At 41.5% G+C, this 14,035-nt stretch overlaps 1 protein-coding gene across 1 annotated transcript; it reads right to left on the bottom strand.

Moving 5' to 3' along the window:
- Positions 1 to 5,653: 5,653 nt before the first annotated feature.
- On the bottom strand, positions 5,654 to 7,970 carry CCDC201 (coiled-coil domain containing 201). The gene is made up of 3 exons (XM_068396421.1): positions 7,964 to 7,970; positions 6,794 to 7,362; positions 5,654 to 5,740 (listed from the first exon to the last, which is right to left on the bottom strand). Exons 1-3 carry the CDS (start codon positions 7,968 to 7,970, stop codon positions 5,654 to 5,656), a joined length of 663 nt encoding a protein of 220 aa, XP_068252522.1.
- Between the last annotated feature and the right edge of the window lie 6,065 nt (positions 7,971 to 14,035).

Raw genomic sequence — 14,035 nt, 5'->3', positions numbered from 1 at the left:
GCCTATGATGGGGTTACAGCGCTGGTGGATAGGGGAAGAGCGACTCATGTCATCTACCTGGACTTGTGCAAAGCATTTGACACTGTCCCACACAACATCCTTGTCTCTAAATTGGTGAGACATGGACTTGATGGATGGACCACTCAGTGGATAAGGAATTGTCTGGATGGTCACACTCAAAGAATTGCAGTCAATGGCTCAATGTCCAAGTGGAGACCAGTGACGAGTGGTGTTCCTCAGGGGTCAGTATTGGGACCGGTCCTGTTTAACATCTTTGTCTATGACATGAACAGTGGGATTGAGTGTGCCCTCAGCAAGTTTGCTGATGACACCAAGCTGTGTGGTGCAGTTGACATGCTGGAGGGAAGGGATGCCATCCAGAAGGACCTTGACAGGCTTGAGAGGTGGGCCCGTGTGAACAGCATGAAGTTCAACAAAGCCAAGTGCAAGGTCCTGCCTGTGGGTCGGGGCAATCCCAAGCACAAATACAGGCTGGGTGGAGAGTGGATTAAGAGCAGCCCTGAGGAGAAGGACTTGAGGGTGATGGTTGATGAGAAGCTCAACATGAGCCAGCAGTGTGCGCTTACAGCCCAGAAGGCCAACCGTATCCTGGGCTGCATCAAAAGCAGCGTGGCCAGCAGGTTGAGGGAGGTGATTCTGCCCCTTTACTCCACTCTCGTGAGACCCCACCTGGAGTACTGCGTTCAGCTCTGGGGCCCCCAACATAAGAAGGACATGGAGCTGTTGGAACGAGTCCAGAGAAGGGCCACGAAGATGATCAGAGGGCTGGAGAAACTCTCCTATGAAGACAGGCTGAGAGAGGTAGGCTTTTTCAGCCTGGAGAAGAGAAGCTCTGGGGAGACCTTATAGCAGCCTTCCAGTACTTTAAGAGGGGCCTACAGGAAAGTAGGAGACTTTTTACAAGGACATGTAGTAATAGAACGAGGAGTAACGGTTTTTAAACATAAAGAGGGTAGATTTAGATTAGATATTAGAAGGAAATTCTTTACTGTGAGTGTGGACACAGGACCAGGTTGCCCAGAAATGTTGTGGATGCCCCCTCCCTGGCAGTGTTCAAGGCCAGGTTGGATGGGGCTTTGAGCAACCTGGTCTAGTGGAAGGTGCCCCTGCCCATGGCAGGGTGGTAGGAACTAGATGATCTTTGAGGTCCCTTCCAACCCAAACCATTCTATGATTCTATTTCTTTCTTTTTTTTGCTCTCTGGGAGTAATGAAGGATGTTTTTTCCCCCTTCTTCTTTCCATTTCTTCAATAAAAATGAATTAAACCACGAAAAACCCCACAAAATCCCAAAGAAATGAAATAACATAGATGCAAGACAATAAGTCACTGACCTATGTTGCAAGTTCAATCTTTTTTTTTTTTCTAAATGAATATTTAGGCAAAGTAGAACAACTTTGACAGGGAACACTTAAAAGCCCACAATAAGTCTAGAGAAGGTAATTACTGCCTTCTGACCTAGGACGCTTGGTTTCAAGGTCCTATCTCAGATGAGAAGGGGATTTGAATTGAACAAAACACACTGGAGTACAGGTCAGTGACACTGCTGTGCAATTTATTATTCAGGGTTTTGTCCGCAGCAGGAATGTAACTATGTTGTGATTTAGAGAAAAAAAAGGGATATCTGTATTTATTTAGAAGTTTTCCACTTTTCTTAGTTATCCTAAAATTTTTGAGCTATAATCAGCAAAGAAGTAACTTAGTTACCAGCTCTCTGTTATTTAAATCTGAAATATGTTAAATATGTGTACTAAACTTTTTTTCTCTTCAGTCTGGCCTCGTACAGAAGCACTGCAGCTGGGCAGAGCACTCCCAGCTCTGTCAACAGGAGTGTTACCATTGCTTCGGTGGGAATAAGGCTGAGCTCATAAATCCAGGGTGAAGACATTTCTGTCTCTTCCCTCTGTTCTCGGTACTGTTTTTGTTCTTCTCCATCCAACATCACGCTTAGTCACCATCAGCAGGTATATTGTGTAACATCCGTTCAGAGACAAGCATACTGAAAACAGTTCCCTAGGTCAAGGTCATAGCTTAGCTCCTAAAGGAAAAATACTGCCCTAAAAGATCACCCTCCCTGGGAAGGCCGTTCTGAACTCACAAACATGTTCAGTGTTGCGTTTAAAAGCCAGGACAAGAGCAAGGCTCACGAACCTGTTGCAACTCTGCTTCACATTCATCCATGTAGAAAAAGGGCTTTTTATTTTACAAAACATGATGCCTTGGGGGTTATTTTCTCATAAGAATCTGGTGCCTGTAGTCCCTAATCTTTTTCAGCCTCAGCACTTGCAATCCATACTTCAGGTCACTAATAATTATTTTTTGGAGGTGTTGGACTCCATGGCTTCCTTTAAGATTTTTTTTTTACACTGTGGTGATATTGCAATATAAATATGCATAAAGGAACTTTGCACATGAAGAGAGTTGCTAACCAAACAGCAATTTGCCATTGTTGCCACTAGAGGATGAACATTAAACAACATTGAAAGAGGTACTACCAGTACCTCTCTCAAAGCCTATTCATTTCAAAGTGTATGTGTATCCTAGAACAGAAAACTAGCTGCATCATTAAACTTAAATGTGAAACTCCAATAGACTTGGGAGTCTACTGGAGAAACAAATGGAAGTGCAAACCTGTAAACAAAAGAAATACTAGGATTTTTTTTCTCTCTTTTGCCCCAATGGATATACTTACATATGAAGTGCAATAGTAGCAGTGTAGTTTTGTATGTGTCATTTGATATATGTACTTTCATATTCCCTAACATCCTGGCTTTTAAAAATTAGAGACAAGCCTTTCTTTGGAAACATCATTCACTAGGGGATAACGTGTAGTTTAGTACTATATTGGTTGAAGTCCCTTGGTATTCTAACCTATAATTAACAATAATACTGTTGATGTAGAGCATCAGACACATTTCAGAAAACCCCTGAAGCACCAATTAATTCTATTAATATTTTCTCGTGAAAGGCTATCAGAAAAATATTGTGACTTTTTCAAATTCATGAAGACCTAAATTACTGAGAGATAAATGCTGTACAGTCTTTTGTATTTCTTTTTAAACACTCCAAGGAGAGGAAATAGAAATCATTTCCAAAATCCTGAAAGCTCTTAGTTTTGTACATCTGTCTGCCTGATACAGCTTCAGGACTTGTAAAGACCCAGTCAAAGTCCATTCTGTGTTACCACTCTGGGCAATTTGTTTCCCTCTGCTGAGGAAAGTATCTGGGATTTTATTGGCATCAACAAGTTCCATGACTTTGGCAGGGCAGCAGCCTTGTTTTCTGGAAAACATTCCCAGCATTTACTGTGTTCTCAATCCTAGAAAGTTTTGTGTTGCAGTTGGCACAAACCCAAAGACTTCTTAGATGTTAAGCAGCCATATTCCCTGGATTCCTCTTGCATTTGATGTAGCCTGAAGCAGGGCCTGAGAGGACTTTCCCAGCAACTAGATCCCTGGCCTGCTGAGGGCTGGAAATTAGTCCAATTGGCTTTTAATGACCTTTCCACTTGGCCTAGCATCATGGAAGGGGTCAACCTAAGTAGACAAAGGCACTTAGGGGTATGACAGCTGAGTCTGAGTTTTGGCAGAAGACCTACATCGGGTATCAGAGGGTATCAGATCAGGTATCAGACAGGCAAGGAAACCAGCAGTGATGAGTAGGCATGGAAGACAGAAGACTTCTGTGTCTTATAAGGAAGGAAGCCACTAGAGGCCAGATTGCAGAAGACATTAGATGGAAACACTTGAAGACCAAGGAATTGGATGGGCTCAGACAGGAGCCAAGAGTGACTTTGAGAGGTGATTGGGAGAAAGAAAAGGAAAAGCAGTATCAAGACTTTCCAAGACCAGGATGAGAAGCCTGAAGAAGGAACAAGAGGAACTGGCTATCTGGGAAGGTACAAATAAACAAGAGACAGAACTAGGTCATTTGGATTAAGCATTGGGTCATGTGGCCAGACTAATCTGTGCTTGTCCCAGGGGTAGAGAAGGGTTTTACGCTAACCTTGCACTTGCCTGATCTTAGTTCAGCCCCTGGCACAAATCATAGATGCTGATGAAATGCCTGCAAACTCAAGGGGAATAGCAGCACATCTGCAACCATGCCTATTTTATCTCAAAAGCAGCTTGGGATCTACATCAGCCAGGAGCTCCCTAGTTGCCAGAGGAACCTGTGGAGGCCAGACAAGCAGCCTGAGTAACACACACAAACAAATACCAGAACATTAACTAAACATCAAACCAAGTGAGCATGCCTTGGCTGGTGACCTGAGGGGCAACATTGCCCCACTGCCTGGCTGCTGCAGAAAGCCAGGTCTGAGGACATCGCTGTTCTCCTGAGAAACTCTGAAGAGTTTCACTTCAGGAATCATTAGTGAAAACGTCCTAATTCCTTTTAAATCCTGAGAGAGGTTGTAAAACTACAACTCCACTCTTGGTTTTTGAGCATAATGCAGCTGCTATTGGTTAACCTGTCTCATAATGTTGGCTTGGGCCATGCTTCTGCTTCTCCGTCATCTTGAACATGAGATATTACAGCTTTCAGTGTGTGAGAAGGAAATGCAGAAGCTTCCCTTGCCTCCATCCTTAATTTGCAGCTTCTTTTGAACAGGACCTGTCCTGTTGGGGTAATTCGGTACTGCCTGGGACAGGCTGCAAAACCAGTATAGCCAGGAAAGTGCTAGAGCCACACAAATGCAGGGGTAAGTGTGTGCACATGGTAAATCTGTTCTGGGTCCCTGCTGCTGGCACCTCATAGATCACTTAGAAGTGTTAAACTCTGCCTAAAGATTAACTAACAGACAGCAGCAGGAGCTAACATGAGCATTATGCTTTTTGTATCACTTCTTGACTGGTGGTTCAGAAAGAGCTGCTGTGAGCTAAAGTGCCATTTTAGCAATACAGCTTTCAGGAAGACACCCTTCTTCTCCCCCATTCCCCATGCAGCAGCTCCAGAGAAAAACAGAAAACCCATACCCCCTCAAAGCACATAGCTGAACATTAGGGACCTCCAATGCAACAGTGAGGTGCATTTACAGTCCAGGACTGAGGCAAGCTCATTTTGAACCAGAACTTCAAAACAAACTGTCATTAATTAGTAATCTCTAGAGGCTGGCCTCCCTCCTTGGTGCCTCTCACTATTTCCTCATCTCCCCAGCTAGCAGCAAAAACATTCCCGATTGCATCAGTTTTGATTACCCTTTAGATGAGGAGATTCTCCTTTGGCTAACCAGGATTGCACTCTATGTGGCCACCAGGACTTTGTCACTTAAGGAACATCAGCAGCCCTACAAGATTTGAATGCTGCACAAAAGAATATGGTCAGGAAGAGCTGTGGCAGGATGAAGAATGATTCTTACACAAAGTTCTCCCTCCCTTCTTTGTTTCAGGACTTCAGCCATTATAAATTAACATTGGCTCTCATATAGAGGTACTTCTTAATTTGTACCCAACTCCACCTAGATTTAAGAGGGGAAAAAACACACACACACAAAAAAATATCACAAAACAAAGAACTAACATTTTGGAAGGAAAAAGGAAGTCTAAGAGACACTATAGTCAGGTGTGTGATTTATTTGAACCAGCTATTCCCACAAGAAGGATGTGATAGCACTAATTCTATAGGTAGTTGAATCAAGCTTCTTCAATTGTCAGTTCATGTTCAGTTGCTTCTTCAATATTTTTAAGTTGTCGAAGCAGCCATTCTCTTTGTTTCTTTCTCTGTTATAGAACAGCAAATATCAATTAGTCAACCTAATCCATTCACATGTCACCTGCTTTAAGAAAAAAAAAGCGCACACAAAACAAACACCATACACAAAGGCATTATGAACCCAACTGGATTTTGGCTGAAGTTTTCCATTTGTTGTAAGATAAGAAGCCTTTACTCTCAGAGTGGGCAAGTTTACATGAGTTTCCAACGCACCCATGAACAATATGCTACAGGGGAAAAACCAAACCAGAACAGAATTTGATGGCTTCACACTGACATGACAGCCCTCAGAGTATAACTGCTGCCTCCCTATCCTTTCTATAGGCTTTCCACAGGGCCCTTGCCAATAATCAAAGTTCTTATGCTGCACAGGACAGAAAAATAAAGACCTGCATAAGGTCTATTAATTAATCTTTCCCCAGGAAACCCCTACACTAATTGAAGGATTGCATACAAGACCCTATTTGCAATGACTGGCATTCTTTTTATAAAGCACTATGATTTAGATTAAACATCAAAAGTAGTAGATTATATTTTCTCCAGTTTTAGTTAACTCACCAACATTAAGAAACTTGAGAATATAAACCACTGATTTCTTCCCATTCTTAAGTTTCTCCTAAAGGAAGATATATTAGAAAATGTACTTTCGCCCTAGTGTATACAACTAGTCATGCATGTCCATAAGTACTGGTTTGGAATACTGCATCCCCTCCAGTTGGTGATTAAGAATGATACCACAGAGTCTAGCAGGTTATGACCCAATTCATGAATATATGTTCTCACTGGTAAGTTGTGAAGACAGTGAATCATAGAATAATTTTGCATGGAAGAAACATTTAAGATCATCAAGTCCAACTGTTAACCTAGCACTGTCAAGTCCACCACTAAACCATGTCCCTAAGCACCGCATCTACACATCTTTTAAATACTTCCAGGGATGGTGAAACCATAGATGTTCCATAACTGAAGTATTCCCATATTACTAGAAAGATCTGTATCTATTCAGCACTGGTAGGAAATTGTATAGCTTAGCTATTTCATAACCAAGGGAAAGCAATTACCACAAGAGCTTTATCAATTTTCTTCTTTCTGGTTTTTAGTATTGGGTGATCTTTTATCCCTGGTATTCCAGTAACAAGCAGTGAAGGCTCACTCTTGGGAGCTACTGCAGCCTTCACAGATGCTTTGGTGGGAGCTTGAGCTTCCACGCTTGGGACAGCTTTGTCACTTGGCTCTTCATTTGATTCATCAGAACCCAACACAGTGGAAAGCCTCCTTCTAGAAAATACAGCCCGAGAGCTTTGGCTTGTCTCTTTGTTTAATTCTTGTGAGTCAAACGCTGTTGAAAGCCTTTTCGGGGACATATGAGGGAAGTATGCTTCAACACGTACTGATGATACTTGAGCTAATGATCTACTTAGACTTGATTTTGGCACTGGAGAGCCGTAAACTCTCTTACTGGCATCTTGGTCCTTGTTTGACTGATTTGTCAGATCTGCAGGAGATGGCATTGTTCTTGAAAGCATTGAGTCCACTGGAGTGCTGTGTTTCACCATTCTCTTTTTCAGAGATCTTTTAACATTCAGAAAAGAATCTTCATCCTCTGACATCTTGAAGTCAGGTTTATTGCCTTAAGAAAATAAGAACATGAAATTGTGCCATTGCTCACATAGCAAGAGATGTCATGTAAGGTGTTCAGCTTCTGCAAAAACAAATCCCAGGTATTCCTGTTTTCATGTCTGCATTCTGTCTTTACATGGAATTTATCCTTTGTATAGTGTTCTTCAAGGGTTTGAAAGAGCCATGGCGAAACCAGAACATTAGAAGACAGCCTGTCACACATACAACTTTTACTCCTGTCCCAGCCCTCTGCATATGGAGCTCCACATATGCTAGTTTTGTGGGGGCTTTTTTTGTTTGTTTTTTTGTTTGTTTGTTTTTTGGTTTTTTTTTTTAAGATATCTCATTAACTGCAACATCATTAAGACTGTGCTTTCTCCTTCAGAGTATACAAATAATATACTTCTGGGGTTGCAGCTGCTAACACTGGGTAGGGTAGATGAAAACTGTTACACACCAGAGGGATTACCACAGTGTAGCAAAAATTCAAGTGCTCTAGAGAGATGTGTGGAGAAATTCTGGATTCAAGCAAGCATCTTTTACTTCAATTACTATTTTGTCTCTTATTTTCTTAAAAAGGGGCTACAAACCTCTCATTCCCTCCTACTTACTTGACATTTGGCTTACTTGTGCTGATCCTAAACTTTGGTCCTAAAACAACTATGTTCTGTGCAAGTCAGTTTTCAACTGAATTTATAACATGGCAAGGTTGTTTTTGTTAGCAGCATTTCCCCTACCCATTTGCCAGCTCCCAACAAAAAGAAACTTGACTTTTTGTACACAGAGAAGCCTAAGATAAATATACCCAGTTTAAGATATATTTAAGATAAATATCTTAATTAGTTGAGCAGTTAAGTACTTCTAGTAACTGTTGAATTCTTTGCTTTCATGAGGTAGTTCATACATTTCATGCAGGTTGATTGCATGAAGCTCATCAAGGAGGCAATATGTTTTAAGTACCCATATTCTAAGCCATATAAGGTCTTGGCATGGGTTTGCAGTGGGGGACACACATGACATTAAAGTTTAGATAGTCAATTAAAATATATTTTTAATTTAAAGTTAGTTTTTAAAGAATGTTTTCAACCAAAGCTTGTGAGAACAACGAAATTTTTTTTTTCCTTCACACTTTCCTGTGCTTTAGCAATATTTATATGCAAGCAACAAACTTTTGGAGTTCAGTTGTTTGTATAACACCATTAAAGACAAAGGAAGGGAGAAGTCTGAAAACAACAGAGAAACATAAACCATTTAAAAATGCCAGAGTCTACCCTAGAGAATGGATCTTGCAGCAACTTTGACAAAAGAAAACAGCCTTACCAGATTCCTCTCTTCCTCTGCTTCTCAGGTGATCTAGTTTCAGCTGCTACTTCACTTCTTATAGCCCTGCTCGCCTCCCAACATCCTTTGCTGCAGAGACTCCTTAAATTTAGCATTTTTTAAGAGTTTCAGCAGTGCTGCTAACTGAATAAACTACTAAATAGAAATCTAGGATGAATTAATCATAGGAAAATGGGCCAGCCAGCTTATCTATGTGTTATATTTATTGCTATTTCATCTCTCCTGCTTGCTGCCCATTTCAATCCCAAAAACACATCTAGTGGTTAATTGGCTTCACATGGCTGCTTAAGGCACGTTGAGGATCTGTCACAAGGTGGATGTATGTTGGTGGAGTATATCTGTTCCCATCCTGATTTTATTTTCTCACTGCTTCTCTTGCCCAAATTATAAATGAGAAAACAAATGTTAAATCTGCCATGCAAATGCTCTTCTTTTAGGAAAATAGGTAGTGAGAATAAACTGAAGATTATTTTACTGCAGTCTGAATTTCACAGCGTTTGCAGATAACAACTGTGGAAACGGCAGCATTTTATCTTGAAGCAAGTGGTTTAAAAGTATCAGCTCTTAGATGAGAATTGCATTGGTCTGAAATGGCATGGTTCAGGTGGAGGACCATAATTTTTGTAGACAGAGAAAAGCAGCTGGACTGCACCAGCTGAATTGCAAGTCAGCTCTGTGGTGGGTGGCAGTAAACAGCTGCCATCACAACACTGTAGAGCAAGCAGAGGCATGAGGGAGCATGTGCACAAATATAAAATCTAAGCTGATCACACAGACCTAATTTCAGAGCTTTGTGTAGGTGACTGGAGGTTGTAGAGCGCATCCAGCGCAGACAGAGGGGCGAAGGGCTGATCTCACCGGCGTTTGAACTTGTGGTTCCAGGGAGTCTGGGCATTTCAAACCTAATCATAAACCACCCTCTCTTGCCATATTAATAATTGCACTATGAATAGAGAATTGGAGCTACCAGCTCAATATTTAGGAATAACAGTCTGTCAGTATATGAGGAAAGTTGCTAGGTTTAAATTATGTGCCCCTAAGGAACTGAAAGAGAGCTTGAGAAATGGAGGCACTTTACAATCACATGGAGTGCACGAGTAAACATCCTGGAAATAAATAGTCTGTCCAGGATAAGCTATTTCTTGCCTAAACTCCCAGGGGAGGTTCCTACAGGAATATTTTGAGAACTAAACAAAAACTATTTTGAGATATTTGTGGCTAGGCAAAAAAAAAAACACCAACCCAAAACTCAGTCCTTTATAAACATAGAAGAGCCTAGACCAACCCTTACCTCATTTTGAATATTAGTAGTTAGTTTTCAAACTAGTGGCCTTGTGGCTTGGTGAGCAAACCCACCAGGTCAGCCCTTCTGTACCTTGCAGAGCTTGGCAAGCCAGATCCTTATATAGCACAGATGGAGAGTGATGTCTTGACCTAGTGTTGCAATGTTGACACTGTCCTGCTGTGTCAGTGGGACATAATATCACCTCTCCCAGTGAGGCAGCGATGCAAACAATGCTGCGCAGCGTCAACCTGTATGAGAAGCTTTTTGGTGGGTCCGAGCAAAATTTACATCATTTCACTGGACCCTTTCAAAAACTCCTGGCCTCGGCTTCCAGCTTGTGCTTTGCCCTCCTCGCCATGCTTGCCCCCACTTTCTAGTGTGTTGTTTTCATGGCATCTCACAGTCCACCAGGGCTGTCTGTAGCTGCATCATCTTTATGCCTACCTTCCATGGCCTTTTCCTGCAAACCTCTTAAAAATAACCTTCCCCTTTTCTGCAAAGCCATTACTTGCCATTTCCTCTAGTTCCTTGCCAAATGTTCTCGAGATATAAATTAGGAGATTGGCAAGTTGTTCTCACTGTTAGCCATGGTTTCTCTTATGTCCTACAGATGAAGCAGTGGCAGGATGTCACAGGGAACAGGAAGGACATACCTATGCAGAGATCAGACAGAAAAGAGCCCAAAATTAATGTAAGCATGTGGAGCTCAGCAGATCAGCTGCAGTGATGATATTACCTTGGCCTTGGTGTATCTGTAGCCTGGACATGAAACACTCAAGCTCTGTCATGAGTGGCACCTTGAGGGCTTCTTGCATCTTTCAAAGAATGACACATACTGTGTCCTGGACTCATACCTATTCATTATGAACCATTCCTTCACTAAAATTACATTCCTTGGTATGACAATCTTCCTCCTCAACATTGTCTACCTGATATTTTGGAGCAATAGCTCCATAGGTCTGGATCCAGCTGTTTGGTCTATGTTTACACACCTTCCTCTCTTTTGCTGTGTGATATTATTAAGCGCCTCTGTATTATTATATCAAACCTCCCACTGCTTTATGTTTATGGCTTGAAAGATTCTTTTGTTGATCTCATTTTAGGAGATAATTTCATCTCCCTTTCTAAATTTGTTCCAAAAATACAAAATTCACATAGGAAATGATTTAAACACTTTTACTGCATTCCCTTGTGGGAAACATTAATTCTTAATATTTTTACTTCCAAACCCAACAAAAGTGGGGAAAACAAAGTCAGCATAGTGTTTTGTTAAAATTTCAGCCCTTTCATTCCAGTTCAAACGCATGAATTCACTTCACAGACATGGGAGTTTGAGGAGGCCTCATCTGGAAGAGGATGAAACTGGAATTATTTTTCAGTTTTTCAAGGAATAACATACATACAGGAACATAAAGGGACAGCTTTTTCCCTTGGTGTTCTGGTCTAATCTGAGAGACTATGCTTCTTCACTTCCTGCTCTGTTCATTTCTTCATTTCCCACTCTAATGATGTCGCCAAAAAGTTTTCCTGAAGGGAACTTGGATGCTGGAGCAGCCCTTAGCTCATATGCTTCCCTAACATATTATATTGAATTGGATAATTAATTCTAGTTTGTGAAGTCATAAATCTTGCAAAAGTGTCGAAGCAGTTAGGAGCTAGGTGCAGTCTTTCCTGGGCAGAACAGTGTCAGGCCTTCTCTCTGCTCTTGCAACTTGTCTGATGTTTTTTGGTGCAGAGAGTGATTCCACAAAAAGTAGTACATAATAGGCAGTAGGAGCTGGTAAGTGGAGCTCAGCACTCTGTCTGATGACCCATGGTGGAATGACCCTTGTTTGGAGTATTGGAAGGAAGAATGAAGAGAGAGCCATAAGAAGAATGCAAATGGTGGTGGGGAGTCAAAGGAGGGTAAAAAGAAGAAGAAGAAATTAAGAGAGGGACACAAAGATGAAAATACTTTCCTAAATTTAGAGCCATGTGGAAAGAATAAATAAGAAGGAAGATTAAAGGAATGGGCAAGACAAAGGAAAAAATAAAAAAGAAAGGAAATTAAACTGTATTTCCTAAATGATTTGGAAGACCTAGGCCCAGATTATGAGTTGTTTATGGATGAAACCCCATTAAAATGCAAATCTGGTTCAGATTTCCATAACCTATTCTTCCTGTATCTGAATTTTGTGTATAGGCAAGTCAAACAGAAGTGCTCTAACACTGCTGATCAGGCTGAATTCCTCAGTGAAAATAGGAGTGGAACATCTCATTTGTTGACATGAAGGCTGAAACCAGCAGAAAGCCTCATTGTGAGCTAACCTCTGCAGATGGCTCCCTTGGTCTTTCCAGCATTATGGTACAGTGAGGCATGCAAAAAGAGCAGAGCCTCTGTCCCAGTGAATCGTAAGCTCCTTGGGTAGCCACAAACATTAAAATGGAAACAGTCCAACACTCCCTGTGGACTTAGCCTCCTTAAGTACATAAAGTTGCACAGAGGAACCCAGTGGGAATTTTCAAAAGCACCTTAGCACTTTATTTCCACTTATTTCAGTAGGAATTACATGCCTGGGCACTGCTGAAAATCCTGAGATTTATGATGGGGGGGACAGTCATTTTATGTATGTGTTTTGAATACACTTAGAAAAGAGAAGAGAGAGAGAAGAAAGAGAGAAGAGGATAGATTAGAATTTTCAGTTGGAAGGGATCTAAAATGGTCATCTGTTCCAACTGCCTGACTACTTCAGGGCTGAACAAAAAGTTAAACCATTTTATTAAGGCCATTGTCCAAATGCCTCTTAAACCTTGACAGGCTTGGGGCATTGACCACCTCTCTAGGAAGTCTGTTCCAGGGTTTGACCACCCTCTCGATAAAGAAATGCTTCCTAATGTCTAAACGTCCCCTGATGGATGCAGCTTTGAACCATTCCTACACATCCTGGCACTGGACCCCAGGGACTTCAGCACCTTCCTCTCCACTTCCCCTCCTTAGGAAGCTGGAGAGAGCAGTGAGGTCGCCCCTCAGCCTCCTTTTCTCCAAACTAGACAAAACCAAAGTCGTTAGCTGCTCCTCAGAGAACATGCCTTCCAGCTCTTTCACAAGCAAAACCTTTGCTGAAACCTTCAGAAACCAAGGACTGTATGAATCCTTTGTGGTCTGTTAAACAAGCTTTTCAGTGCCTGAAAAGCACTTATGTACATTTATGAACTTGCTCTCCAGCAAATTTAAAGTTTTCACCTTTTAGAAGACTTTCCTCATAGCTGGTAAAATTCTGCTGAATTCTGTTACAATCACTGGGGAAAAATACTGCATTAATTATGATGGTAGTGTGGAAGTGGTACCTTTGCAACTGTTGGAACATCCCATTTTTCAGTATGTCAATGACGACCTTTTTTCTGGCCAGAGGCAAGGTCAATGTCTTTGGCTACAGCGTCCAGGAACAGACCTAAGTGTGGTATAATGCCCACTCCAACTCCTGTCATAGGAACATCTCATAAGCAGCCTGAGAGGAAGACCTTAGGGAAACCTGGACAGATGGTTTGGGAGGTTCATAAGCTATCAGAGAAAAAATGGCTCTGTACTAGCTATACAGAGTCATCTCATGTGCTTCAGGTTATCTGTTTCTACAGATTTTGAATAGTGTACCTGGATCTGTCCAGCTGGACAACAAATCTGATTTCGCACACTCAAAACCACAATCTTGATATACTAACCGGGTTTCATGGCTGCTCAGAAAGTCAAACTCATATTTAAATGTCTAAATCACCTTCCAGACAATTCATTTCAGTGAGAGTTTGAGGAACAATAAGACTTGGCTGTCTCTGAACCATTGCAAATATTCCTAAATGCTTTTAATTTAGATGTTGATGTTATAAAATTTTCACCTAGCTCCACCAATTGCAGGGATTTGAGAGCAGTATTCTAACAGCCAATTTTTTTTTCTGCTTTAATGTAATGTTAGGACTGAGTAAACAAAAGCCTTAAGAAACACACCTTTATCCCTTATAGACAAGTTCAGTGCCACATCCTCCCTCAGCATGGACCAGCTCCGTCCTCAGAAGCAGTGCTTGG

Source organism: Nyctibius grandis, chromosome 3 (genome assembly GCF_013368605.1).
Source record: "Nyctibius grandis isolate bNycGra1 chromosome 3, bNycGra1.pri, whole genome shotgun sequence".
Lineage (NCBI taxonomy): Eukaryota > Metazoa > Chordata > Aves > Nyctibiiformes > Nyctibiidae > Nyctibius > Nyctibius grandis.
The sequence above is the reverse complement of the archived record's forward strand: the minus strand, read 5'-3'. Positions and strand labels throughout refer to the sequence as shown.

Coding starts and splice junctions, on each gene's coding strand:
- CCDC201 (XM_068396421.1), bottom strand. Junction 5,741..6,793: donor AAATTGATAAAGCTCTTGTG/GTAATTGCTTTC, acceptor GTTCTATAACAG/AGAAAGAAACAAAGAGAATG.